The sequence below is a fragment of the Phyllostomus discolor genome, chromosome 3 (genome assembly GCF_004126475.2).
Source record: "Phyllostomus discolor isolate MPI-MPIP mPhyDis1 chromosome 3, mPhyDis1.pri.v3, whole genome shotgun sequence".
Taxonomy (NCBI): domain Eukaryota; kingdom Metazoa; phylum Chordata; class Mammalia; order Chiroptera; family Phyllostomidae; genus Phyllostomus; species Phyllostomus discolor.
Genome location: NC_040905.2, coordinates 203637703 through 203663696, shown reverse-complemented (window position 1 = coordinate 203663696; position 25994 = coordinate 203637703). Strand labels below are relative to the sequence as shown.

Here is a 25994-nt window from a genome sequence, read left to right as displayed (position 1 = left end):
TCTCTAATACCTCGCTACAGGTGTCAGACAGGGGCCAAGGGAAGGAAGGGAGGCACAGTTCCTTTCATCCCACTTGTCAGGGCCTTGTCCGTGTTCACGTGTTTCTATTCTGCTTCTGCAAGAGGATTACAAATCTCTACTCTAGGAAACAGGGCAGGCCAGGAGGTGCTCAGACCCCGAGGGAGGGGTCCTAGATGCTCCACCATCTTCGATGCAGAATGGCTCACAAAATTAACTTCCAAGTCCTCCTTACCATTCAGTCCTTAGCTCCTTGCAGGAGCTAGGAGCTCAAAAGGCTATAAGGCTAGGCAGGCAACTTTAATGTCAAGAGCCCGACAGCGAAAGGATCAGGACCCCACTGGAGAAGGAAAGCCTTTTGGTTCCTCTCTGAAGGTAGAGCAGACATGGGCGTGGAAGGGACCGCTGGGGCCCCACCGGGCCCTCCTCTCCTGGGTTGACTTTCTTCTTTCTCAATCATGGTCCCACGCTCAGACCACCAGATGGTAGGCCTTAGCCAGATGGACTACTTTTCTTGTTAAGTTTATTTTTGAAAGAAAATTTTTTCTCCTGGGTAGACATGAGTGGTCTCCGGAGGGTTTCATTTCCTTTCTGAGTCAGGTTCAGCCCCATGAGGCCTGGCTTTCGATTTCTGCGGCCTTGCCGCTCCCTGAGCTCTCAGAGGTCCCCCGGTGATGCCCCCTCGACTTCAAGAGCCCCCCGAAATAAGCTGAGTGACTACAGATAAGTTTTTGGTACTTTCCAAAATTAAACTATTTCCCTTGGTAAATTTCCACCAAATGAGCTCATTAATCTGAAAACAGGATGTGGCACATGAAGGGGGTGAGGTCAGGCTGCCTGCCTGTTCATTTACGCTGGTTTGGGGCGGAGAGGAAGGGGTGGGTGGGAGAGAAGTGAGACCAGAGAATGGCTCTGGTAGGCCCCAAATCCTGCATGGAGTGGACTGAGAATCAATGAATTTTTAAATCAGAGACTGAAAACTCTGAGTCCTTTTTTCCCCCCTTAGAACTGGAAGTCTCCACAGAGACCATGTCTGGGCAACCTCCCACGGACTGCCTGTCTTGGAGGCGCCGGGAGACCTCCTGCTGGTCCAGAACAGGTGTCTCCCCTGGGGGAGGACCCAGAGGCCCTCCTTTCACGGGAGGGCGGGAGGGGGTCTGCCCTGCAAGCTTCTGTGTCAGAAGGTGGTCCCAGGTGCAAAAGCAAACAAACAAAAAACCACCAAAGAACTAAAACACAGTTTCCAACTCCAGCTGGGTGTCAAGACAAAAAATGGGACCCTGACACCTAAAGAGAATGTAATGGGTGTCTCCTGGTAACTAAAACAAACCTAAACCAACAAAGTAGACAGCTCACCCCTCAGCTGACAGTCCTGCAGACCTTCAAGGTCTGATGGAGTAGAAGCCTTCGTCAAATTCACAAAAATAAAGGAAGGTTGTATTTCATAACAAAAATTCTGTCTCAACACCAATTCCGTAAGTATTTTCATTGAAAACACAAATTCATAGGGAATAAGTGTGTGTGTGTGTGTGTGTGTGTGTGTTATAGACGAAAACAGACATGGTTCCTAGAAGCATCCAGTTTTGTAAAAGCACCCTGCCCATACACCAGTTTGTACCGGCCCTTTGCTTGTTGCGCCAATCAGAAAGGGTGGATGAGCCTGGCATTGCGCCAGCCTCTTCGTAGGAATCCAAGAAGGCAGGACTCGGTTCCGCGCGTGCTCACCCCACCTCCACGCGGGGTTTCTGGCAGGCAAGAGGCAGGGGTGGCGCAGGCCTCAGTTTCCCCATCACGGGGAGGCCCCGCCCCGCCCTCGGGGTGGCCACCCGAGCCGGCTTCGGCTGCGGAGACCCGCCCCCGCTTTCTCCGGCTTCCGCCGCCCGGCTACGTCCTCCGGGCCCCACCGGAAGCTTGCGCTGCGCCGCGGGGAGGCGGTGGCTGCGGCGGAGGCGCCGAGGTTGGTCGCACTGCACCCCGCCCCCACCCCACACCCGCCCCACCCCCACGCCGCCCTGGCACTGCGGGCGGTGCCGGGCCCCCGCCCCGGGCCCCGCGCTCCCCGCCCTGGAAGTCCCAGGTGCCGCTCGCTGGGGTGGGGCTCCCCAGTGCGGGGCTCCCCACGCGCGGCCCGGGCCCGGGAGGCGCGGCTGCAGAGCCCAGCCGGGACTCGCTGCCCCAACCCTTTCTGCGGGCGCCCGGGCACCGCTGGGGTTGTTAGCTCATGCGTGAATGGTCGCTGGCGCTGCTCGCTGCTTACTCAACAGGAGCAGTGGCGGTGGCGAGAGGACAGACACTTGTCGAAGTGGGGTTGGCGGGGACGGAGCTGGGGACCATCCAGGCAACCCGGGTTGCGGGAGGCAACGGAATCGCAAAGGCGGGCGCCCAGCCCCATCCTTCGGGCGGCCTACAGAGACTCCCAGGGAAAGTGGGGTATGGCCCAGGTGGGCCCGGGAAAACAAGTGGGGAGGTGTGGCTGCGCGGCTGAGAGGCTCCGCGTGTGCGGATCCGGGGGGCAAAGCCACAGAGATGAATCCCCGGAGGCCCCGAGAGGAAGAGAATTCGAAAGGAGGGGCTCGGAGTCGTGCCAGGTGCTGGCCAGAGGGCTGGTTGGATGAAAAGTGGGGCAGGCCTAGGACGCTGGCGACTCTGACGTTGAGAACCTTGGGGCGGTGGAGCACCTGTGCAGGCAGTCTTTGCTAGAAGTTCTCTTCAAGTGAGGAGAGAGTGTAGATACGACGGGGGAATCGGGATGAAGGTGAAGAGCGTTTCCAAGCCCGATGTGGGCTTAGAGCCCAGGCTCTGGGTTCCGGAGTCCGTGCTCACTGTGAGACCTTGGGCAATCACCGTCTTTGAGCCTTCATCTGTAAATGGAGATGATGACAGTACCAGCCTCACAGCCTATGTGAAGATCAGATGAGGCGGTGCCTGTGAAAGCACTTTGCACAGCACTAAAAAGTAGTACTTACCATTTTTATTGTTGGAGCAGCTGGGGCCTATTTTGATGCTGATGGAGAGGGAAGCATTGAAGACAGAGGGGAGAGAAAGGGCATCAGGCAGAAGGGGACCCAGAATTTGGATGGGGAGAGAAGTCTTAGGTGGCTGTCTGTATCAAACCAAGGGAAGAGGGAAGAACAGTTGGGGATACGGGAAAGTTTGCAGGTTTGGGGCACGCGGTGAAGGGAGTGCGTTTCTGACAGCCTTGTCTGAAGGCCTCAAGGTCATTTGCTGAGAGGGCCAGGCCAGGGCTGGCCCCCGGGAGGGTGGAGGTTCCGGTTTACACTGCAGTGCCAGGGTGCCATGCCCTCTTTGCCAGCAGCCCGTGGTAGCCCCAGTTTTGCTCCAGGAAAGGTGGGCAGTTGAATTTAGCATCTGACCTGTTTTGCCCACTTGCAAGGCTCAAATAAAGTTCATAGGTGGGAAAACACTATATTATAAGCATCATTTACCACTTGAAGCCTTTCCCCTGATCTTGAGGAGCTGGGAGGCCTGTGGCCATCATCAGAATAAGTGTCAAAGCCTTTTGAGTACCTCAGTTGGGCCACGCATCACGCTGCACTCTCACCTATGACCTCGTTTAGTCACAACAGGTGAAGTCGGTATTATTGTTATCCCCATTTTACAGATGCAGAAACTGAGCTTCGGAAGTTAAAGAGCTTGTCCCAGGACGCACAGCTAGTAAAATGGTATTCTTAAGATCTAAGCTCAGATTTCTCAGACCTCAAAGCCCATGATCTGAAACCATTATAAAAGATTGCAAACCCCTCACTAGCTGCCCAGCAGGATGGAAAGAAGTGGAAAGATCATCTTTTCCATTTGGCAGGTGAAAAAGCGGAGGGTGGGTGCTCCGGCCTCCGCCTGGGGCTCTGTGTTCCCCCGCCGCTTGGCCTTGCTGTCATCTCTCGTGTGGGTGAAGGAACACGGATCTTGGCGTCCCACAGACATGGCACGAATCCTGCTCCACTGCCAGGGGCTGTGTGACTTTGGACCAGGCGTCTTGCTTCTCTGTGCCTATATGTGGCCGCAGAATTTCCAGCAGGTTACTTGAAGGAATAGGAAGGGAAACATTGCCCAGCCCACTGCAGACACTCCAGGAGCCATGGTTCCCACACAACAGTGGATCTGCGTCCCACTTGGCCACTGAGGCCACCAACTCCCTGTGGCCTTGTATTTATTTAGAGCTTTGCTCTCCCCAGGGCCAGGAAGTGGTAGTGCCTGACCTGAGTATGTGGCCATCTATGACTTCCTGCATGGGGCCTTGAGGAACACCCTGAGCCATGTATGGTTAGGAGGCCTTGGACTTGAAAGAAGGGGAGGGCCCTGTGTTGTCATGGGGACAGATGAGGAATGCCACTGGCAGGGCCATCAGAAGCTTCCTCCTCTGTCTGGTTGCCTTGCCCATAGGGTCCCAGGATCTTAGAGCCCAGAGGAGCCTTGGAGACCATCTGTTGCAGCTCATTTTTTTACAGATGGGGTAACTGAGACCCGCTCTGAGGAAGTGAATTTACCTGAGACCCTGGACGGGCCAGAGCCAACTCGCCTGGAACTTGCCTTTTTGGATCTGACACCAGGACCTGGGGATTTCCACCGGGACAGCGAGCACTCCCACCCAGAATTCCAGGCTGTTCAGAGGCCCCAGGGAACAGAGACAAGTCACCAGCCGTGGCTCTCTGTGCTGAGGTTCCCTGGGGCAGGAGGAAAGGTTGGAGGAAGCCAGCGGCAGCCTGAGGCTCTCCGACAGGGGAACTCTGACTGCGGTTCCTGAAAGTCCGTGCCACAGTGGTTGTTTTCTCTCTGACTCGCTCTCTTGCTCTCTGTCACTCTGAAGAATGACTGGACACTCCTCGAGCCTACAGTCAGCATCCAGGGGATTTTCTCTTTTCACCACAAAGGGTAATTCCTGCTCCATCCCTGCTGTGACTCAGCTGTGACGTCGAGCCACCCAAGTCAGTGAGAAGATAAAGTCATCAGATCCCTGCTCACCAGAGAGGGTGGCCCACACCAGAGCTCACCTCTGCTCCCAGCACAGACTCCACGAGGCTGGTCCCCTCCCCAGAGGAGCTTAGCCGGCCCCCCTGGCCAGGCTGGGACCTCAGGATGGCCTCTGGCTCAACCAGCGGCCCCCGCCCAGCCCCTGATGAGAACGAGTTTCCCTTTGGGTGCCCCCCCATCGCCTGCCAGGACCCACCAGAGCCCAGAGCCCTCTGCTGCACCGCCTGTCTCTCTGAGAACCTGAGGTGAGGGGTCAGGGGGAAGAAGGTGCCAGGGAGGGACCTGTGATGGGAGACAAGGGTGAGAGGAACCTGTGGCTTTGGGCCAGTGACCTCATCTCTCTGGACCTCAGCTTCCACACCCTCTCCTTGCAGTCCCTGTTGCTGCGGCTCCTTCTGACTCTTGGTGGGAGAAGTAGCCCCAGACAGATGGCGGCTGCCACAGCAGAAGGCTGTCCAGGGTGGGGAGAGCCTCGGGCCCAGCTGGGCCGTTTGCTTACTGTGAGGCCCAGTGCGAAGTGCTTCGTCTCGAAGCCTGGTCCTCCTTCTCTGTGAACTGCGGGTAACGCTGCTTTCTCCCTCAGGAGTAAGAGCCACTGTCAATAATGTTCCAAAAGGCATTTGTAATAGTGAACGTAAACTTTCTTAGTAAATGATGAACTACTATAGGAATATACCCCCTTCCACAACATTTCCCATCACCTTGTACTGTTTGCCAGGAACAGTTTTAAAGGGAACAAAGATATCTATGTTTGTATATGTATGTATTTATCAGTAATATATTTAGATTTCATTGAACATGCATATATTTATCAATGAAGACTGTATTTTTCAGACCATAAGACGCACCTGGGCTTTAGAGGAGGAAAATAGGGGAAAAATTTTTGAAGCAAAAAATGCGGTAAAATATTTAATAACATAAATAACATAGTATTTCACCAATGTAAATGTAAACAGAACTCAGCAGCAGCATTAACAACCATTATTCCTCCCAAATGTGGGGGGGCAGGGAAGGTGCGCCTTATAGTCCAAAAATAAGATATATGCATATGTAAATACACGTTTTACACATATATACAATATTTAAAATATCAGTAACTACAGGTATGACATCCACACCATCATCAGCCTGCCACCTTAAGCAACTAGTTTGAACCTACTATGTGCCTCTTTCCTTGGGTCTTCAGAAGAGCCTTGGAAAGGTGGATACAATTATTATCCCAATTTACAGATGAAGACAGTGAGGCCTAGTGGAGAAATTAGGTCAGCCTGCCCTGGGTCAGGTTCCTGGCAAAAGTGCTCTTTAACTGCTTATGCCCCCAGCGCAGCCTTTGTTTAGGGCTTTACAGGTAAGAACGTGGGAAAACTGAACCAGGCCGGTTTGAAAAGTTCAGATGCTTTGATGAAGTCGGGGGAGGTGTGGCCAAGGAAAGGTCAGGTTGTGGGGGCGGAGTGGCCAAAGCTTGGGCTTTTGCACTGTGTCTCTTGGCTCCTCTCCCGGTTCTTCCAAGACCTGGCAGAGGTGGGGAGGGAGCTGACTGGGTGTCGGAGGGACCGGGGCCCGGGGTGTGCAGCGTTCTGCCCAGCTCTGCTCCTGACCCTGTCTGCCCTTGGCCAGTCCATGTGCCCGCCAAGGTCTCCCGTCTGGGGCCTGGCCAGTGGCTCTGACTGTGGACCAGAATCCCCTGGGAGCTTTGTAAAAGCCCAGACCTCGTGCATCACCTGGTCAGAGTCTGACACCCGCTCCTGGTGAAGAACCTCAGACCAGGTATTCTCCGAGGCCCCTTCTTATTGTGAGCAGCCATGGTCGTCGGTAATTCCTGCACCGAGGAGACCAAAACCAGATGGAGTAAAGCGGAGAACAAATACAGCCACTCATCCACAACCCCTTGCCTGAACCCCTGGCTCAGGTGTATTTTGAAATTCAGAATGTTTTCAGATTTCAGAAAAGCAAATCAACACATTAATACATAATTCTTCCCGTGGGGATTGGGACAGCACCGTATGATCGAGCCTATTACCATTTCTGCAGTGAAACCAATGTTCACACTAAATGGCGTCACAGCCTCCGGTCACTTCGGGGTCAGATTTGGCTGCCAAAGACGCTCACTGCAAACTGCAGAAGATGTTGGGTCCCCAGTGCCTTTGAGGTTTGGGAATGGTGGGTCTGGGATTGTGGACCTGCATGCGCACTGGCATCAGGCGCCACGCTGGGCAGGGCCTAGGTGTTTGGAGCTTTCAACACAGAGGTTGGCGCCGGGGCGTCGTGAATGTCTCACTCAGCCAGATGTGCTCCTGTGTCTTTAGGAGCAGCGAGGATCGGATCTGTCCCAAGTGCAGAGGAGACGACCCCCAGTCTGTGAGCCCAGGAAGCCTTGTCTCTCAGGAGAAGGTATGTCACGTCGGCGCACCCAGGAAAGGGCATTTGTCCATTTTCTCCATTTGTCAAGGTTGAGGCCAAGTAGACAGCTGCCTGCACAGTCCCTGGCAGGGGCCTCCCTCTTTGGGCTGAGCCTGGACTGAATCTGGGGTGTGAACAGTGAGGGGACTGACCACACGCTGGCGAAGCAACTTGCCTGACGCCACCTGGCTGATGGTGACAGATTCAGGGCAAGAACCGCAGCCTAGACCGGGTGCCTGCAAACCACGGCCTGCACGTCCAACTCAAACCCAACTTGTCGGCCCATGAGCTGGGAGTGGTTTTTATATTTTAGGCAGTTAGGAAAAAAAATCAAAAGAAGAATGATATTTTGTGACACCTGAAAATTATGTGAAATTTGAACTTCTGTGTCTGTAAATACAGTGTTCCCGGCACACAGCTGCACCCACTCATCACCTCTCAGACTCGGAGCAGCCGCTCCGGGCTCCCCTCTGAGGCTCAGCTACGCCACACCGTGCTCCTGAGAGTCAGAGGGGGCTCTGGAAGTGGGAGGGGCCAAAGGGACATTCTCAGGACCCGTGGTCTAGAACCCTGTCCCTTTTGGGTTGGAAGGGCCCTCACAGGCCATCTGTCCAGCCCAGAGGTTCTCACATGCTGACCAGAGCTGGTCTAGTCCTAAAAATAAGGAAACTGTGGTGAGTCGTTTATAAAACTAAATTCTTTCCACCTGTAGAATCAACCTTGACTCTGAGATTATGCCCTTCCCATACGCGCCTTTGTATAATCGAAATGGTAGTGATGGTAAATGATAGAATCTTTGGCAAAGCCTTTACCTGGCAAATAAAAAGATGGCAATCTTTATGTTAATATCACAATTAGAAAAAAAAAACCTCGTATCGACCCATGAGTCCAAAGCTGTAATGGAAGAATCACTGCTCTAACCCTAACCCCCTCGTCTTACACGTGGGGCCCCGACACCTGCTGGGCAGCCAGGGTCTCACGGCTCAGCCGCCCTCGCTGTCCTCATGGGGTCGCCCCCTGCTCCTTTCAGCCAGAGCCCCCTTGCCCTCACCTCACCCCACAGTGCAGGGGTCTGGAGCCTGCTGTTCAGGGATGGTTCTGTATACGTCAGTTCATGGCCAAGATGAGCCTGTGCCTGTTTCTCCGTCTGTAGAGGGAGGAGGCTCCGCAAGGCCTCTCCAGTACCTGCCATGTCAGTGGCTGGCAGGGCAGCGCTCCCCCCACCTGTAGGACCCTGAGGCTTGTGTGTCTCCACACCTCCCCTCCCTCCTCCCCTCTGGCCCCTCATTCAGAGAGCTGGGGGAATGTCCTGCCCTGCCTGGAGCTGGCTTCTGGCTTCCGGTTCCCAGGGCTCTCCCGTCCCATTCTCAGCTGCCCCTTCCCCACGGGCCCCCAGGGGAATCAGAGCACAGATCCGGTGCATTTTCCCAGAACTGTACAGTCAGATCCACGGAAGAACTTCCGGAGCCTCCCTGTTTGGGCATCTTAGTGCACTAGCCACGGGAGACGGGCAGAAGCAGCCCTCTGTGGACCGCTGGGCCCCCCTGCACGCGGGAGGGCAGGGCTGGATGCTTCCCGAGGCCCCTGCCTGCTTAAATGCTCCAGGCCTGTTGTTTTTAACTTGTTTCAGCCGGACCTCTTAGCAAAATTAATGTACATTCATTGATAACCTTTAGATAATACAGAGAAATGTTAATATCCCTTAATCCCAGTGGCTTTACCTTTTTCATCTGTATGTGAAACCAGATGACAATGGCAGTGACCTGATGGAAGGGGAGTCTGGAACCCGGCCCCCTTGGTTACCCCAGTGCCCCAGCCCCTGAGGGACCCTGGGAACTCCTAGGGGCACATTTTGAAACCTGCTGCTTTAAGCCAAGTGAGATGACTAATGGTGGAATTACAAGCATTGTAACAGACAACAGGGTGGGGGGGGGGGGTGCTGCCCACAATGGGGACAAGCAGACCTCCGAGCAGCGCGGGTCCTGGCCCCACCCCCGCCCGAAGCGGTTATCACTGCGCCCCCATTGGGATGACACGGTGGTTCGGCCCCCACACAAAGCCACATAATGGAAAGACCAGGGACTCCTCCGCCTCCTGACCCGGATTCCCAACCCTGATGGGAACTTTGGGGGACTTTTGACCAAAGGAAAGCAGCTGATTATAAGTCAACACTTTGCATACACGGTAATTGCGAAGTCTGTCCACGTGCAAGTGGGGAAACCTGGGGCGCGGCGGCGGTGGGTGGACGGGCCGGGCGGAGCCCAGCCGGGCTAAGCCCGAGGCACCGTCCTTGCGAACACTTTCCACAGCAGCTGCTTATCAGTTTGTCCTCATCCTCTGACTCCCTTAGATCGCTGTCTCTCGGGAGCGCCGTGAGGTAATAATGTCAGAAGCAGATATGAAAGGATTACCGTTGGCCTAGTTAGAGGCTCGGTTCTTGCCTGGAATGACCTTCCTGCAGAAGAAGTGACAGCGAATGAATAGGGGATGGGCGGCGGGTGGGCAATAACACTCAGTTCTCACTGCCTGCGACCCCGCGACTGGGGTCGTTTCCTTCGCTCTCTCCCTTTGGGGGCCGCTCGAGGTCAAAAGCGAGCTGGCATCTGTTGCCAGTGGCTTGCAGTGACGCCCTAACTTACTCCAGAATCAGAAGATGGCAGGAGGTCAAGCTGTCTAGTCCTATTTCCATTCTGCGCTGGACTCCCGCCAGGTGGCTGTACGTCCCTCCAGTGACGGGAGCTCATTATTCCATGAAACGACCACTTCCGCCACGGGGGCCTCGGACTGCTGTACCGTCTTCCTCTTTGTGTGTACTGAGCTGAAGTCCGCCGGCATTAGGGCCACGTGAGGCCAGTCAGTCAGCACCCCGCCCTCTGAGGCAGGCCTGCACAGGCGGGAAGAGGCTAACCGCCTCCCCCTTGAGTCTGCCCCTAGTCTCTGTGCCTGTGTCCTTTGAAGTGTGGTGCCTAGAAAGGCACCCCTGAACCCACGCACTTCTAAGCCTGACAGTGGCATCTGTCACCTCGCTGACCTGGTGACATCCTGCGTGGGTGGCAGTCACATCCCTGTTTCACTGCGAGGTGATGCACGGAGGCCAAGAGAGGAGGTGTGCCCGGACACAGCAGGCCACATAGCAAGAGAGAGTCAAGGCTGGCTCCGACACCTGTTTCTGGGGCCGGTGGCCTCTTCTCCGCCGCCTCCAAACAGCAGATCACCTCGAGCGTTTTAGGCAGGTTTAAATACCACAGTCAGCCATAAGTGCTGGGATCCACCTAGGTCTGTGAAAAAACAGGAGTGGGCAAGACTACCTTCAACTAGGAGAATCAGGCAGGGCTCCCTGGAAGAGGTGGCAGCTGAGCTGAGCAGAGAGTGCCAGAGAGGACACTGGCCCGGGTACGGGGGAGGGCAGGGCCTGGCGGGCAGAGGCAGACTGACCCGGCCTGCCCTGTCATGGGGGAGTACCTCTCCCTTTGCAGCAGCTGGGAGCTGAGCGAAAACAGCCCCTTAGTCCTCCAAGGCCTCAGGTAATCTTCGTGCCAGCGCAGGGGCGGGGGCCGCGCCAGGCACGCCAAAACCCGCTGTTCTGGGCAGCAGCCTCCCAGAGGCGGCCCCCCTGCTCCTGGCACCCTCTGAACACTCACACTCACATTCTCGGGGGCCCGCAGGTCCCTGAGCGAGGGGCTCTCAACGGAACCAGCCTCGGACCCCATTACAAAGGGCCCGGTTCGCACCGCAGACCCGCACGCAGACTGCCCAGATGCAGACAGAAGGACGAGTGTTCCCTCAGGGTTGGGATTTCTTTCTCTCTGTTCCTGTTTCCTCCTCAGAGGAAATTCCACTGCAGATTTTATTTTTAGCAGTTTGAAGCATGAGGCCACTTCACAGGGGCCTCCTGCGGCACCAGACGTACACCAGGCTAGACGCAGGACAGACGTCCCGGTCTTCGTCTGCAGCCCCAGCCTCATTCCCTTTTCTGTCCCCTCAAGTCCGCGGCCTTTGGGCGAGGCCACCCTTCAGTCAAGGTGAGGACTCCCTGGTGTGGAGAAAGGACCCTGGACATGGCCTCCAGGCCTCCACCTCGCCCTTGCCCCAAACATTGCCTCCTGCAAGTCACGGCCCACCCTGCCTGAGCTTTGGCTCCTCCACCCACAGGGGAGAAGCAGAGCCCCAAGCCCCACCCTCCTCCTGGCACCGGGAGGCCTGATGCGGGGGCGGTACGCACACAGGTGCTCAGAGAGCAGTAAGGCTTGCCAGGTCTCCTAACTACAGGACAGAAGACCCAAATTCGGTCACCTACTCAAGTGTGCAAGCCTGGTGTGGCTGTGAGAGAGCCAGTCACCCAGCTTTCCTATCTGTGTGAAGGTGAAGGTCATCTCGCCCAGCCTGCCACAAAGGATGACGGCAGGGATCCTGTGGCAGCATTTGAAAATGTGTTGGTCCCGTATAAATGCAAATGCAGTTAGGGGTGCCCCTCACCTGCCCGAGGAAACCCAATGGGGAAACAGTGTTTTATAGACTCAGTTATGAAACGTTAGAGATGTGAGGGTTACATGGGATGCGTGTGTATGGCAGCCATTCGATGGAGAAAAAAAGATGTCCCAAGGGCAGTGCTTAATTGCAGCGACACTACTGCTAATAATGCTGCTACTGATAATGGCTAACATTTGTTGAGGGTTGTGTTAGGCAGAACGATGTTCCCCCAAGATGTCCACATGTTAATCCCATGCACATGTGGCCTTACGTGGCTGTGTTCGTCTAGTCGTGCTGCTGTCGCAGACTTCCACGGGCTGGGGGCCCTGAACAACAGAAGTTTGTTTCTCCCGGCTCTGGGGGCAGGAAGGTCAAATCCGAGCTGGTTTCTCCTGAGTTCTCCCCGCTTGGCTGGTAGATGCCGACGCCGTCTTCTCCCGTGTCTCCATCTCGTCTCCCTCTGTACATTGGTGTCCAAGTTCTCTTTCCTTACAAGACACCAGTCCTATTATTGATGGGGCCCACGCTGGTGACCTCGCTTTAACTTAGTTACCCCTTTAAAGACCCCATCTCCAAATACAGTTGTGTTCTGGGGGTCAGGACTTCAACAGATGAACGGAGGGGGGGTGTGCACGCGGGGGTGAGGCATATAACTTAGCCTGTAACAGTGGCAAAAAGGACTTAGCACATGTAATTAAATTAAGGGTCCCGAGGTGGGGAGAGTAGCCCAGGTTGTCGAGGTGAGTCCAGTGTGGTCACAAGGGTCCTCGCACGACGCAGACTAGAGACAGTCAGAGAGAGACAGAAGATGCGCTGCTGCCGGCGTTGCAGGTGGAGGGAGCGGCCGTGAGCCAAGCAGTGCAGGCGGCCTCTGGTCTCCAGTCCTGGAAGGTAATAAATGGGAATTGTGTTAAGCCGTTAAGTTTGTGGCATTTTACTTATAGCAGCAATACGTAACTAAGACCAGAATTTACGTGCATTATCTTATTCAATCCTCACAATAACTCTCTAAGGGGAAGTACTAGTATTATCCCCATTTCGCAGAGGTGGAAAGTGAGACGTGGAGAGGTTCGCACTCTCCCAAGGCCACACGGCTAGTCTGGGGCTTGACTGAAGTGGGCTTTGCACCCGGACAGGCTGAGTCCCGAGCCCATCCCTGTAACCCCTGGGGCCCTCTAAGGAATGAGTGACTGATTAACTGACGGGGGCACTGTGGGCAGGCTGGGTGGCCACCGAGGCCTCTGAAGGCCTCTCAGGTCACCCCTGCTCCTCCTCTGACAGCCACTGAGGCTGCTCACAGCCCACATCCATCCGCACATTGTAACAAGGAGGCCCCTCCATCCGCGCCTGGCCGGGCTTCTCACTGCGCTGCATAACCCTTTTGGGCTCCTCCACAGCCAAAGAACACGTGCCCCGCCCCCACTGGCATGGCGATCCTGAAATTCCACCGTGTTAGGTCTCCCACCTTTCCATCCCTCCTGTGGCTCTCACTTCCAGCGTAGAGCTGCAGAGGATTCAAATCAGGGACTTGGAGGGAGCTTTAGGGCCTGAGAGGTTCCTCCAGTCCATTCACCAGGACCCAGCGCCATGTGGGCATCGGTCCCTCCGTTGTTCCCACAGGTCACTGTATGCTTGCCAAAGCCAGTGCAGTCCCTCTGCCAAGGCTGCCCTCTGCCCCGCCCCCAACAAAACATCTGCTCTCCATTCTCTGTGAGGAACATCCTGTGCTTGAACCCTGGGGTAGAGGGCCCTTGGCTGAGCTGGTTTTGCGCCCTGAGCCAACCACACTCAAGCCCATGCTCTCGTTTATTTTACTTTTAAAACAATAACCAATGAGCTTTGTATTTGCTCAGCCCAAAAGACCTCTGTCCTCCCCTTCTGCTAATGCAAGTCTCCATTGTGCCCCATTATTCTTTTTTCCTTTTTTTAAATTTATTTTTTTAATCATTGTTCAAATACAGTTTTCTCCTTTTTACTCCCAATCCATTCCCCCCTCCCACCCCTCCCCACTTCCCTCCCATTACCACCCTCCCCTTAGTTTATGACCATGTGTCCTTTAAGTTTGTTCCTGTGAACCCTTCCCATTGTCCCCTTAAATTCCCTCTACTCTCCCCTGTGGTCACTGTCAGCCTGTCCTCTATTTCAGTGTCTTGGGTTATATTTTGCTTGTTTCTTTGTTTTGTTATTTAGGTTCCTGTTAAAGGTGAGATCATATGGTATTTGTCTTTCACTGCCTGGCTTGTTTCGCTTAGCATAATGTTTTCCAGCTCCATCCACGCTGTTGCAAAGGGTAGGAGCTCCTTCTTTCTTTCTGCTGCATAGAATTCCATTGTGTAAATGTACCATAGTTTTTTGATCCATTCATTTACTGATGGGCATCTAGGTTGCTTCCAGCATCTAGCTATTATACATTGTGCTGCTATGAACATTGGGATGCATAGGTTCTTTTGAATTGGTGTTCTGGTATTGTTAGGATAGAGTCCCAGTGCACTGCTGGTGGGACTGCAGACTGGTACAACCACTATGGAAAGCAGTATGGAACTTCCTCAGATTATTCTTTTAAAAAACCAACAAAGCTCTTCGAAAATCAAGATATTCACGTGCAATAAAATGTATTGTAAGTGTACAGTGTGATGAACGCCGATAAATTTCCGCATCTGTATGACCACTGCAGGCAAGATGGGGAACGCTGCTTTTCTACGCCAGAGGGAACGTCCGTGTGCCCCTGGCTACTCAGCGCCCCCCAGCTGCAGCCCCGGGCAGCCCAGCTACGGATACACATTCTGTCCCCGTAGCTTTCTTTGCCTTTTCTAGAATCTCCTAAGAGTGGAATCATACATAGTATGTGTTTGAGGGCCCTCCTCGTTGCATGTAGTCTTCTAGTCGCTCTGACTGCTGAGCAGTATTCCAGAAAAAACCCATCATCCATTCACCGGATGACGGACATTTGGGCGACATCTAGTTTAAGGCTACACTGAATACAGCTGCCACGAACATTCTCTCACACACACGTTTCAGCTTCTCAGGTAAATTCCTAGGCATAGAATGTGGCTTGTGTGGTAACTTTATAAGCATGGTTTATGAGTAAGTTGCTTTGTACATTTGATTGAGCTTTATGAGATACTGCCATAGATTTTTTTCCCGAAGTGGCTTTCCCACCAGCAACATTCATACGTTCCAGTACCTTTGGGTCCTCACCAAAGCTTGGCGTTGGTGTCCTGGTCTGATCTTAGCATCTAGTGAGTGGACGGTGGTACTTCATCGCGGTGTTTCATTCCAATGCGCATGTCTCTGTTGGCTAGTGATGTTGGGCATCGTTCCATGGGTTGTCATTTTCACAATGTATCTCCTTTTGTGAAGCATCTGTTCAGTGCTTTACCCATTTTTATTAGTTTTTTTGGCCTTCTTATTACTAAGTTGTAAGAGTTCTTTACATATTCTGGATACAAGCCCTTTCCAGATAGATGTTTTGGGAAAAACCTTTTCTCCTGGTTCCCCATGGGCTTGATCTTGGAAAGAGATACAGTTGGCCCTTGAAAAATGCGGGAATCAGGGGCACCAACCCCCACAAGAGAAAACCTGTGTCTAACTTCTGACTGCTCCAAAGCTGAATCACCACCATTGCCCTCAGTATCCACAGGATGTTGGTTCTAGAACCTCCCACAGATACCTAAATCCATGGATGTTAAGTCCCCTGTGTAAAACCGCACAGATCAGAAACAGTGCAGGTATTTACTAAAAAAATCCAGCATCAGGGGGCCCACACCGTTCAAACCCATGTTGCTCAGGGTCAACTGTAGCCGTGTGGTATGGGGAGAGCCTGTGCCCGGGCTGCTTCCTCGCTGTTCCCCGTGGGCAAATCCCTTCCTCTCTGCAAGCCTCAGTTCGTCATCGGTGAAACGGGAACAGATGACCCACTGCCTTCCCCGAGACATTGTCAGGGGCCTGAGGAAGAGCTGTGACCGGGAAGGCCTTTTGTAAACTCCTCGGGCCCGTAAACAGGTTTAACAGTGTGGTTGGGTTGCTGTTGAGACCCGAGACCCTTCTGTGTGCCTGCCCTTGGGCTGTGCATTATCTGGAAGGAGAGCAGTGCAGGGCAGACGGCAGCCTCGAGGGGCGTCCCCACGGGTTTCGGAGGAGGGCAGGGCTCGCTCATGCAGCTAGCGTGTCCCAGGTGTCTCCTTTGCGCCAGGCCCTGCCCTCCGCACTGGGTGGGGGGCAGCCAAAGCATGCATGGGGATCGCAGGGTTGCGTGGGTCCTGGTCTGACACGAGTAGCCCCGCTGCCCAGGACTGCAGCAGGGGCCCTGGGCCTGTTTTGAAGGAGGATCACAGAGGGGGTCATCCAGGCAGAACACAGCACGTGCGAAGCCCTGTGGCCCTGCCCGGCACACGCCCTGTTGGATCCTGGTGCTTTGCAGAGAGCCCCGGTGCTCCCAGGGGGACTCCTACCTGATGACATGTTACTCTTTCCAGGATCACCCCGAGGTGGCTGTGGATGGAGTCGGGTGCCCCTTTTCGGGTGTTGGCTGCTCCTTCAAGGTAAGCATCTGGGTGTGAGAAGGGACGTCTGTCCACGACAGCCCTAGGCCACGGGGTCTCCCCGCTTCAGCCCGTCCAGGATTTTCCTACACTTCAAGGTTCTCCTCTGGATGACCCTTACACTGATGACCTTCTCAAGGCAAACAGGTCTCACTAGTAAAGCATTCCCGTACTCAGGACAGTTGTTCTTGGGTCTTATCTCAGTTGTGGCCTCACTAAATCGGCTGCCCCCCAGGCCACCCCCAGGCCTCTCTCCATGGTGCTGAACCATCACCGCACTCAAGGACGGGCAGAATTGTTGCTCCAGAGGCTGGGGTGCACACGGCTCGCCGTGGGCATGTGTGATGCCAGGGTCCTCTGCATCCCTCTCACTGCACACAAACCCACGCCCCCTTTGCTGGGCGAATGGATCTGACTTTCTCTGGGAACCTCTTTCCTTTTCACCGATCAGCCCCACTCTCTTGGCAGGGGAGCGCAAAGTTCATGCAGGAGCATGAGGCCACCTCTCAGGCCACCCACCTAAACCTGCTGCTGGGGTTCATGAAACAGTGGAAGGCCCAGCTGGGCTCAGGCCTGGGGTCGGGGCCCATGGCCCTGGAGCAGAATCTGTCAGACCTGCAGCTGCAGGCAGCCGCGGAGGCGGCTGGGGACCTGGAGGTGGACTGCTACCGGGCGCCCTGCTCCGAGAGCCAGGAGGAGCTGGCCCTGCAGCACTCCATGAAGGAGAAGGTCCTGGCCGACCTGGAGGGGAAGCTGCGCGTGTTTGAGAACATCGTCGCCGTCCTCAACAAGGAGGTGGAGGCCTCCCACCTGGCCCTGGCCGCCTCCATCCACCAGAGCCAGCTGGACCGCGAGCACATCCTGGGCTTGGAGCAGAGGGTGAGCACGGGGGGCGAGGTTGCCTTCAAGACTGACTCAGGGGGTCCCCTCTGCCCTGTCTTGTCTCCAGAGCAGTGTGTCAGCCTTTCTCCTAAGCTTTGTCCCTCCCCAGCAGTCACGCCCCCATCAAAAAGTATCTGTCCAAAAAGTATGTGTCCCAAGACCTTCTAGGTGCTTGAGTTTCTCCCGTGGTAGGACACTCCCTTCCCAAGCTGCCCATTCCATTGCTGGACATTTTCCAACACTAGAAAGTTCCTACACCAAACTGAAATCAGCCTTTCTGTGTCTTTCCTGCCTTGTTCCTGGCCCTGCCCTTCAGGGCCCACAAAACAAACCTGCCTCCCAGACCCTGTGGAAGCCCTGCAGAGATGAGCAGTCAGTGGTGATGTCCTCCCTGAGTATTTCCTCCTTTAGGCGAAACACCCCCAGGGCCTCCGCCCCCTCATCACAGCACGTTGTTGTGCGCCCTTCTCGTATGCTCTGGCTCAGTCCCCGAGGATTCCACACACTCGGAGTGTGGTCCCAGAACAGCTCCACATAATCCACTTCTCCGACAGTTCTTGGTTGAGCAGGACTGTCATCCCCTCCTTTGTCCCAGAGCTTATACTTTTTTAAAAAATATATTTTATTGATTGTGCTATTACAGTTGTCCCATTCCCCTCCCCTTCACTCCCCTCCACCCTGCACACCCCCTCCCACCCACATTCCCCCCCTTTAGTCATGTCCATGTGTCAAGTTCTTTAGCTTCTACATTTCCCATACTATTCTTGCCCTCCCCCTATGTATTTTCAACCTACATTCTATGCTGCTTATTCTCTGCACCTTTCCCCCTCTCTCCTCCTCCCACTCCCCTGTTGCTAACCCTCCATGTGACCTCCATTGCTGTGGTTCTGTTCCTGTTCTAGTTGTTTGCTTAGTTTCTTTTGGTTTTGCTTTAGGTGTGGTTGTTAATAATTGTAAGTTTGCTGTCCTTTTACTATACATGTTTTTTCTGTATCTTCTTTTCTTAGATAAGTCCCTTTAACATTTCATAAAATAAGGGCTTGGTGATGATGAACTCCTTGAACTTGACCTTATCTGAGAAGCACTTTATCTGCCCTTCCATTCTAAATGTCAGCTTTGCTGGATAGAGTAATCTGGGATATAGGTCCTTGTCTTTCATGACTTGGAATATTTCTTTCCAGCCCCTTCTTGCTTGTAAGGTCTCTTTTGAGAAATCAGCTGACAGTCTGATGGGAACTCCTTTCTAGGTTACTGTCCCCTTATCTCTTTCTGCTTCTAGGATTCTCTCCTAGCTTATACTTTTCTTAATATAACCAGTCACCATGTTAACGTTGCCTTTTTTCTTTTCTTTCTCGACAACACCACATCACTGTCTCATGTTGTCTTAGGCCCAGATTGTAATTCCAGCTCCACCATTAACTTGCTCTGTGGGTGTGAGCAAGTCACTTTCCCTCTCAGGACCGCAACTTTCTCACCAGTAAAATGAGGGATTCAATTTCTTGAAGAAGACTCACTTCCACTCCTGATTTCCCTACATGAGCACACCCAAGAATAACTTTGTATTCTTTCAAAGGTCAATGGGGAAGCCTACCAGAAGAGCCAGGCCTTGGGTTTGAGTGACCGGGTAACACCTTTGTTTACACAACCCTTGCCCCAGTTAGAAGGTGGGCTTCCCGAGAGCAGCGGCCATGTCTTCAGTCCATCAACAAACTCCCTGGCCCTACGCCTACATGCCAGGCACGGTGCAAGGCCGGCACGCAGAGAGGAAGTGGGCATGGGCCCAGCCCTTGGCAGGGGAGGCATCTGTCTGGTAGGAAAGGCAGAAGAAATGAACCTCATAAAACTGCTGTAAGGGCTCTGTAAGAACTCTAAGAACATAGATCAGAGAGAGAGAGAGACACCAGCTGAGCTAGGGCAGTGGCTGAACGCTTCCCAGAGGAAGGGCCGTGCGAGCCAGATTTCAGATGGGTGAGCAGGAGTCAGCCAGTGCATAAGGAAGGCAGTGGAATTCCAGGAAGGAGGAAGAGTGCATGCAAAGGCAGATGCACGTACCTGAGGGAGACACGGTCAGGAAGGCATATTTTTGGCGGGTCTGTCTCCATATTGAGCCATCTCCAAGCCAGGCCTGGTGTCCCTGGCTGAGTGGGCTTCTCCACAGGTGATAGAGCTGCAGCAGACGCTGGCCCAGAAAGACCAGGCCCTGGACAAGCTGGAGCAGAGCCTGCGGCTCATGGAGGAGGCCTCCTTCGATGGCACCTTCCTATGGAAGATCACCAACGTCACCAGGCGGTGCCGTGAGTCGGCCAGTGGCAGGACCGTCAGCCTCTTCTCCCCAGGTAACACATCCCCCAGGCACAGAAACCCCCCAGGTACAGAGACCCACCCCCCGCCAGGCACAGAGACCCACAGCGTGGGGAGCAGCCAGCTCTGTGACTCCATGCTGTGTCTAGTCGGGCCAGCGTCCCTTCAGGCCGCCTACCATGCTGGGACCCGGGGGAAGGAGGTGCCCGGCCCAGCCACAGAGAGCACGGGCTCTTTGCACTGCCCGCCTTCCACCTTCCCGAGTGTCCGTCACGTTCTAGAGATAGGAGTAAAACTGTCATCGCTTGGCGTGGAGGTCGGTTGTGAAAGACAGTGTGCCGTGAGCCAAAGCCTGTGCAAACGCAGGGTGCAGAGGACGGTTCTCGCAGGCGAATACCGTGGGACCCCTGCCCTCAGGGAGCCGGCGGGCTGAGCTAGGACAAGCGGAGACTAAGTGTATGACTGCAGGTGACGCATTAGGAAGCATTGTGTAAACCGGGGCAGGTCTTACTCATTCCTGGGCCCCGGGGCCCGGCACAATGTCTTGCATAAAGTAATTACTCAGTAAATGTCTCCCTTAATGAATTGATTTATGTTTATAAAACAAAGTGCATATTTGTGCATAAAATGCTTCAGCCTCTGAGCTCTTCCCCAGTCCTTGTTGATGGGTGCCTAAGTAAACGCAGGTGAAATCAAGGGAGATTTCTGCAGGTGATGAGGTGGACCACCTCTCTCTCACCTTTGTGCCAGCTTCATACCTTTTCTGTCCATCGCTCCTCTGATTCACCCAAAACCAACAGGGCCGGGATGAAGAGAGGCATCGGGATCTGTTGCAGACCCCGGGGTGGGGCGGGGCCCCAAAGCCAGGCTCCTTTCCTCGGGAGCAGGGGCAGCCCCCTTCCCGGGGTGGCCTCACCTCCAGCACGCAGGCATCTCCTCCTCTCCTTCCCAAGGAGGGACAAAGCAGGCAGTGTCTCTGGCTTCCTGTTCTACCCAAACGTAAGGGGCAGGATGAGTCAGACTGTCCGTCTGTCCCTCCTCCACCCCTTCCTGCCTGCCCCTCACACCTTCCCCCGATCACCCCATCCCAGAGGGTGAGACTGGCACCTACACCGCTTGGCCCTTCCAGCTGCTGAGGGGGAGAGCCCACTGGCCCCTGTGCTTTGTCACCAAGGGGTGAACCATCCCTCAGGGGCCTTTGCCAAGGGTGCCTGGCAGAACTGTGAGCTGCCCCACTCTTCCCCAGCCTCCAGGGATGCCCAGCCTCTCGGCCTAGGGCAGCAGAAAGGAGTCAGTGTTGAGACAGAGGAGGCCTGGCCCCCAATCCTGGCTCTGCCCCCAGCACATTGTGGGGCCAGACACTTCTGCTGCTGGGCTCAGTTTCCTGACTGCAGAGTACAGGTTGGTTAAATCAAAAGTATGGTCCCTGGGCCAATAGCATCGCTGTGTTCTGTAGGACACACAGAGCCCCAGTCCTTCCCCAGCACTGTGGAGCCCGAAACTCCGGGGGTGGCACCTGGCAATATGTGATTCTGATGGTCACTGATAGCCAGCAGTCTAGATGAGCTCCAAGATGTGGTCCCCTGGACCATATATGATCGAGAAGAATGCTGGGCTCCAACCCCAGGTTTCTTAGTCCTGAGCTGCTGACCTTGGGCGTGCCTAACCTCTCGTCCCAGTGTCCTCATCTGCAAAGCCAGCGCTCTCCAGCTGCCTCTGGGCTGACTCTGCTTCCACATTTCAGCTTTCTACACTGCCAAGTACGGCTACAAGTTGTGCCTGAGACTCTACTTGAATGGCGATGGGACCGGAAAGAGGACCCACCTGTCGCTCTTCATTGTGATCATGAAAGGGGAGTACGATGCTCTGCTGCCGTGGCCTTTCCGGAACAAGGTACAGGTCAAGGGGAACGGTGGGGTGGGGTGGGGGAAGCCTGGGTCCTGGTCCTGGTTCAGCCATGAACTGGTGGGGGGATCTGGGCGAGTCCCTCTCTGTGTTATTAGCTTTCCCTCTTATAAAACAAGACCCTGAGTACACACCTAATAACATCTAATGGCCAAGGCTCCCTCCAGCATCATGAGTCCAGGGGCACATGTGCCCGGACCAATATCCCTGAGAGGCGTGTAGAAATGAAATTCTCTTGGTGGGCTGAATAAGGAAAACTTCCTGGAGGAGGTGCTGTGGGGCCAGCCAGAACTAGCAGCATTTTCAGAGCAAGGGAAGGAGACAGATGCTACTACACACCTAGTAGAAGGGCCAAAATCTGGAACACAACAATACCAAGTGCTGACAAGGATATGGAGCGATAGGAACTCTCGTTCATTGCCAGCAGAAGTGCAAAGTTGTGGGGGGGCTCCACCCACAGGGCCCCCCCATCCACCACGGATAAGAATAAGTCTACTAAGACATGATCTGCTTGGGGAGGAAAGGTGGCCATCTCAAGAAGGAGAAGGGCCAAGAGCCTTCTCCTCAATGGCTTTTATTGGGTTCATTTGCATAAGAATTCAGGTAAAGCTCATTACTCATTGTCAGGCAGTAAGGATCAAACAGCAGATAACAAGGAACTCTGAGGGTCTATTTTGAGTCAGGGTCAGATAGCTAAAGAGCTGTAAAACTTTGAGGAACAAACTTACTTCTTCCTTGGACCCTTATCATTCAATTGAGAGCATTCTAAACAAAGCAGGTTTCACAGGATTTTACATATTCTTTCTTAGGCCTGATCACCTGGGGGAACCCGCCCTTTCCAGCACATGGCTGCACCACCCTCTGTCATTGTTTCAGGTTTAGGTGGAGCAAGGGAAATAAGGCAGCCAAAGAGATTAGGAGACTTTCTTGCAGACAATGAGGACTCAGTCTTTGTCAAAGCCAAGGGGTGAGGGTCCATCACCCCCTTTTGCTGTAGCCCCCAGTCCTTCCTTGGTGGCCTCCCATGTGATCATGCCTGTCTTAGGTCATTACCCCCTTGGGGAATCTTACCCGTTATTGGCTAACCAACCAAGCATTGGGGGCCAGTTACGGATGAAGTAAAAGGAGTAGAAGCAGCGCTCCAGACAGGGAGATGAGCTTTTGTCTCCTTAGTGGCTTATGGTCCAAGGTCGTTCCCTCAGCCTTAGCCTTGGTGGGGGTTTCAGCTTCTGATACCAGGCAGGGCGGTTCCCAACACAAAGTGGTGCAGACACTTTGAGAGACAGTTGGGCAGTTTCTTACACAACTTAAACGTACTCTTGCCATGTGATCCATAATCACACTCCTTGGTATTTACCAAATGAGCGGAAAACTTAGGTCCACACAAAAACCTACACGTGGATATTTATCCGTAACTACCAAACTTGGAAGTCGCCAAGATGTCCTTCAGGAGGTGAGCGGATAAACAAACCACGGCGCATTCCGGTGACTGAGTGCCACTCAGCGCCAAAGAGAAACGAGATGGAAGCACCTTACATGCGCAGCGCGGAGGGACAGAAGCCGGTCTGAGAAGGCTGCTCACTGTACGACTCCAGCTCTGTGACATTCTGGGACAGGCACAGCTGTGGAGACAGTACAAAGATCCGCGGTTGCCAGGGGCCGAGGGGCGGGAGGGATGAACAGGCAGAGCACAGAGGATTCTGGGGGCAGTGAAACCATTCTGAGTGACATTATAATGATGAATACATGTTATTACACACTTGTCCAAACCCAAGAGTGAACCCCGAGGTAACTGTGGACTTTGGTGGTGGCAATGTGTCTGTAAAGGTTGATCAGACATAAAACACGTCCCACTGGTGTGCGGGGCGCGGACAGTGGGGTAGATTGTGTGGGGGCAGGCAGTGTATGGGACAGCTCTGTATTTTCCATTAGGTTTTGCTGCCCACTTAAAACCGCTCTAAAAATAAAACTTGTTAGAAATGTTTGAGAGGGCGGGAGTGCCGCGGAGGTCTGGGTATGAGTCAGTGGGTCAGAGTCCCCACGCCTGCTGGGGAGGTTTGGCACACACCTACCACCGGGTCCCCACTGCAGTAAAAGGTGAGGCCTGAGCATCAGACCGTTAAACCCTTCCGGGGTGGGGGTGGGGGGGCTTCTAAGTGCAGCCAAGTCTGAGGACCGCTGCAGTGGGCGATGGGGAGACGTTTCTTGTCCTGATGGGTATTCCAGTGACAGGTACCAGGGCAGAGGGTTGGTGTCCCCGAGGTCCTCAGCGTCTCGGGGGGGCACGCATGTCTGCTCTGTGCAGACGGAAGTGCCGTTCATGGCTCCGGGCCTCGGCGGGCAGCCCCTCAGGGGAACACCTGTCTGTTCTTGCCCCCCCCCCCCGGCCTCGCCCAGGAGGTCCAGAGTCGTTCACCGCCAAACGTCTCGGAGCGGGAAGGGGCATTACCAGTTATGAGTGTGGCCTCCTTGTCAGAGCTCAGGCCCACCTGCAGCCCCCAACAGCCAACCAAAGTTGACAGTGACATCCGAATTCCCTTTCCCCGCTGGACGCACCGTCAGAGCCCTAGTTATATAGGACAACCCCCAGGCCTGCTCAGGATACCAGGCGCTTCCGTCCCCGGGGCTCGCTCTGCTCCAGGCGTGGTCCCTGCTCTGCTCCAGGCCTGGTCCTTACGTCGTTTCTTTGGCTCCTAACCCGCCTGAGCTCAGGGTCGGAGGGGCTGCACGGGTGGCAGACGCAGACCAGCTCTGAGCCCCTGGGTGCGCTGCCCAGAGCCTGACCACCCCCTGTCCTGGCCTGCAGGTCACCTTCATGCTCCTGGACCAGAACAACCGTGAGCACGCCATTGATGCCTTCCGGCCTGACCTGACCTCCGTGTCCTTCCAGCGGCCCCAGAGCGAAACCAATGTGGCCAGCGGCTGCCCGCTCTTCTTCCCTCTGAGCAGGCTGCAGTCGCCCAAGCACGCCTACGTGAAGGACGACACCATGTTCCTCAAGTGCATTGTGGAGACGAGTGCTTAAGGCTGACGGCGAAGCGCAGCCGTGCCCGCGTCCTGAGGGAGCGCCAGCCCAGACTGGAGGGGGTCCTGCCCCCGGTGCCCAAGGTCCCGAGGCACCGTGATAGGCTTAGGGTGGCAGGGCCTGGAGCTGGGCCCACAGAAGCAGAAGGTCCAGAAGGAGGTGGCGGCAAAATTGTCCCTTCTGCACTGGCCATGCAACACTGGAGGCCTGGCAGCCACTCCAGCCTGAATGTTAAGGAAGACTCCTGCCAAGACGGGGAGGGAATGGGGATTGAACCTGGGGCGCGGATGGTGATCTAGAGGTAAAGGGCCTGAGTGTGAGACAGCCTCTGCAGGGCCACCATGGAGACCTGGAAACATTCTTGCCATCTTCCTGCCCAGGGTCAGAACCAAGGGGTGGAAGGGACAGAATCCAGTCTGTCCAGGCATGCACTGAGTTCCCCATCACTGGAGGTGAGCAAGCAAAGCCAGACGGCTACACCGGAATGGGGGAAGGCATCAAGTTGGGGGTTGGATCTGAAGACCTTCAAGATTCCTTGCAGCCCAGAAAGTGTCTGATTCTAGGCCTCCTGGCCCAGGTGAGGCCTGCAGCTGCTGGGGTTCTGGAAACATTCAGGTGCCTCATGTCCTCCAGGTTCCTCACTCACCTCAGTGCCACCAGGGGGGCTGGGCTGGCCCCCACAGCACCTGCCACCCAGGCCTGGCAGCTCAGCTTCCCCAACATGCAGAGAGGCATGCAGGCCCTGCGTCCTATGCGGGCCCCCACCAGACTCCCCTTCACCTCCTCCAGGTGAAACAGGGTCACTGAGCTCCCAGGAGCCTCCAGAAGGAGCGTGAGGAAGGAAAGAGGCATAAACTCTCTGCTCCCTGCCTGGGGGGCCACCGTCCACGCTCTCCTGAACCCCATGACCCGACAAACCACGGCATTCACTTTTCTCGTTGACTGATCAGGATCTCTGAGCCCCTAGCAGAGGTTGTCCTTTTCAATATGTATAAAACCAAGAGAGAATTCTTTTTTAAAAAAACCTCTTCTGAAGTTGTCATGATGTGCGTGGTCACGGGAGTTGGCCGTGACTGAGCCACATTTGAAGAGGCCATTGCTGCGTCTCGGTTGCACTGCTGGTTTTGCGGGCAACCTCCAAGGCCGGCGTGCTGGCCGGACAGCCCTGTCCGCCCCCGTCTTCCCTCTCCGTGTCAGGGAGAACCACACAGCCTGTCTCCCTGGCCGGGCTGTGTGGGCCTCCCAGGAGATGCTAACAGGAGGGAGAAAGGCCCGGCCCAGCTGTGGTCCATGCTTGCCTTCTCCCCTTGGAGGCCTCACACAACCAAGTCCTACGGGGACCCTCGCCCGGCTTTCCAGACCCCCGAGGCTCATGCTGCCCCTCAGAGCTCCGGGGCAGGCTCTCCACCCCACCCCCAGCCTTCGCTGCGGCTTCCTCTTTACTTGCAAGGCTGGGATAACTT

The 25994-nt window shown here is 54.9% G+C and overlaps 1 protein-coding gene across 2 annotated transcripts; it reads left to right on the top strand.

Annotated features, from left to right (window-relative positions):
- Nucleotides 1-1704: 1704 nt before the first annotated feature.
- On the top strand, nt 1705-25547 carry TRAF1 (TNF receptor associated factor 1). Of its 2 annotated transcripts, none has more exons than XM_036022147.1 (8): nt 1705-1975; nt 4908-5252; nt 7314-7398; nt 16353-16418; nt 16887-17297; nt 19459-19636; nt 21346-21494; nt 24313-25547. In XM_036022147.1, the coding sequence occupies exons 2-8, from the start codon at nt 5113-5115 to the stop codon at nt 24529-24531; spliced, it is 1248 nt and encodes a 415-aa protein (XP_035878040.1). In that variant the 5' UTR covers nt 1705-1975; nt 4908-5112; the 3' UTR covers nt 24532-25547. The 2 variants fall into 2 exon arrangements, with proteins under 2 accessions (XP_035878040.1, XP_028381501.1); XM_028525700.2 differs by having other exon boundaries at nt 4485-5252.
- Nucleotides 25548-25994: the final 447 nt, after the last annotated feature.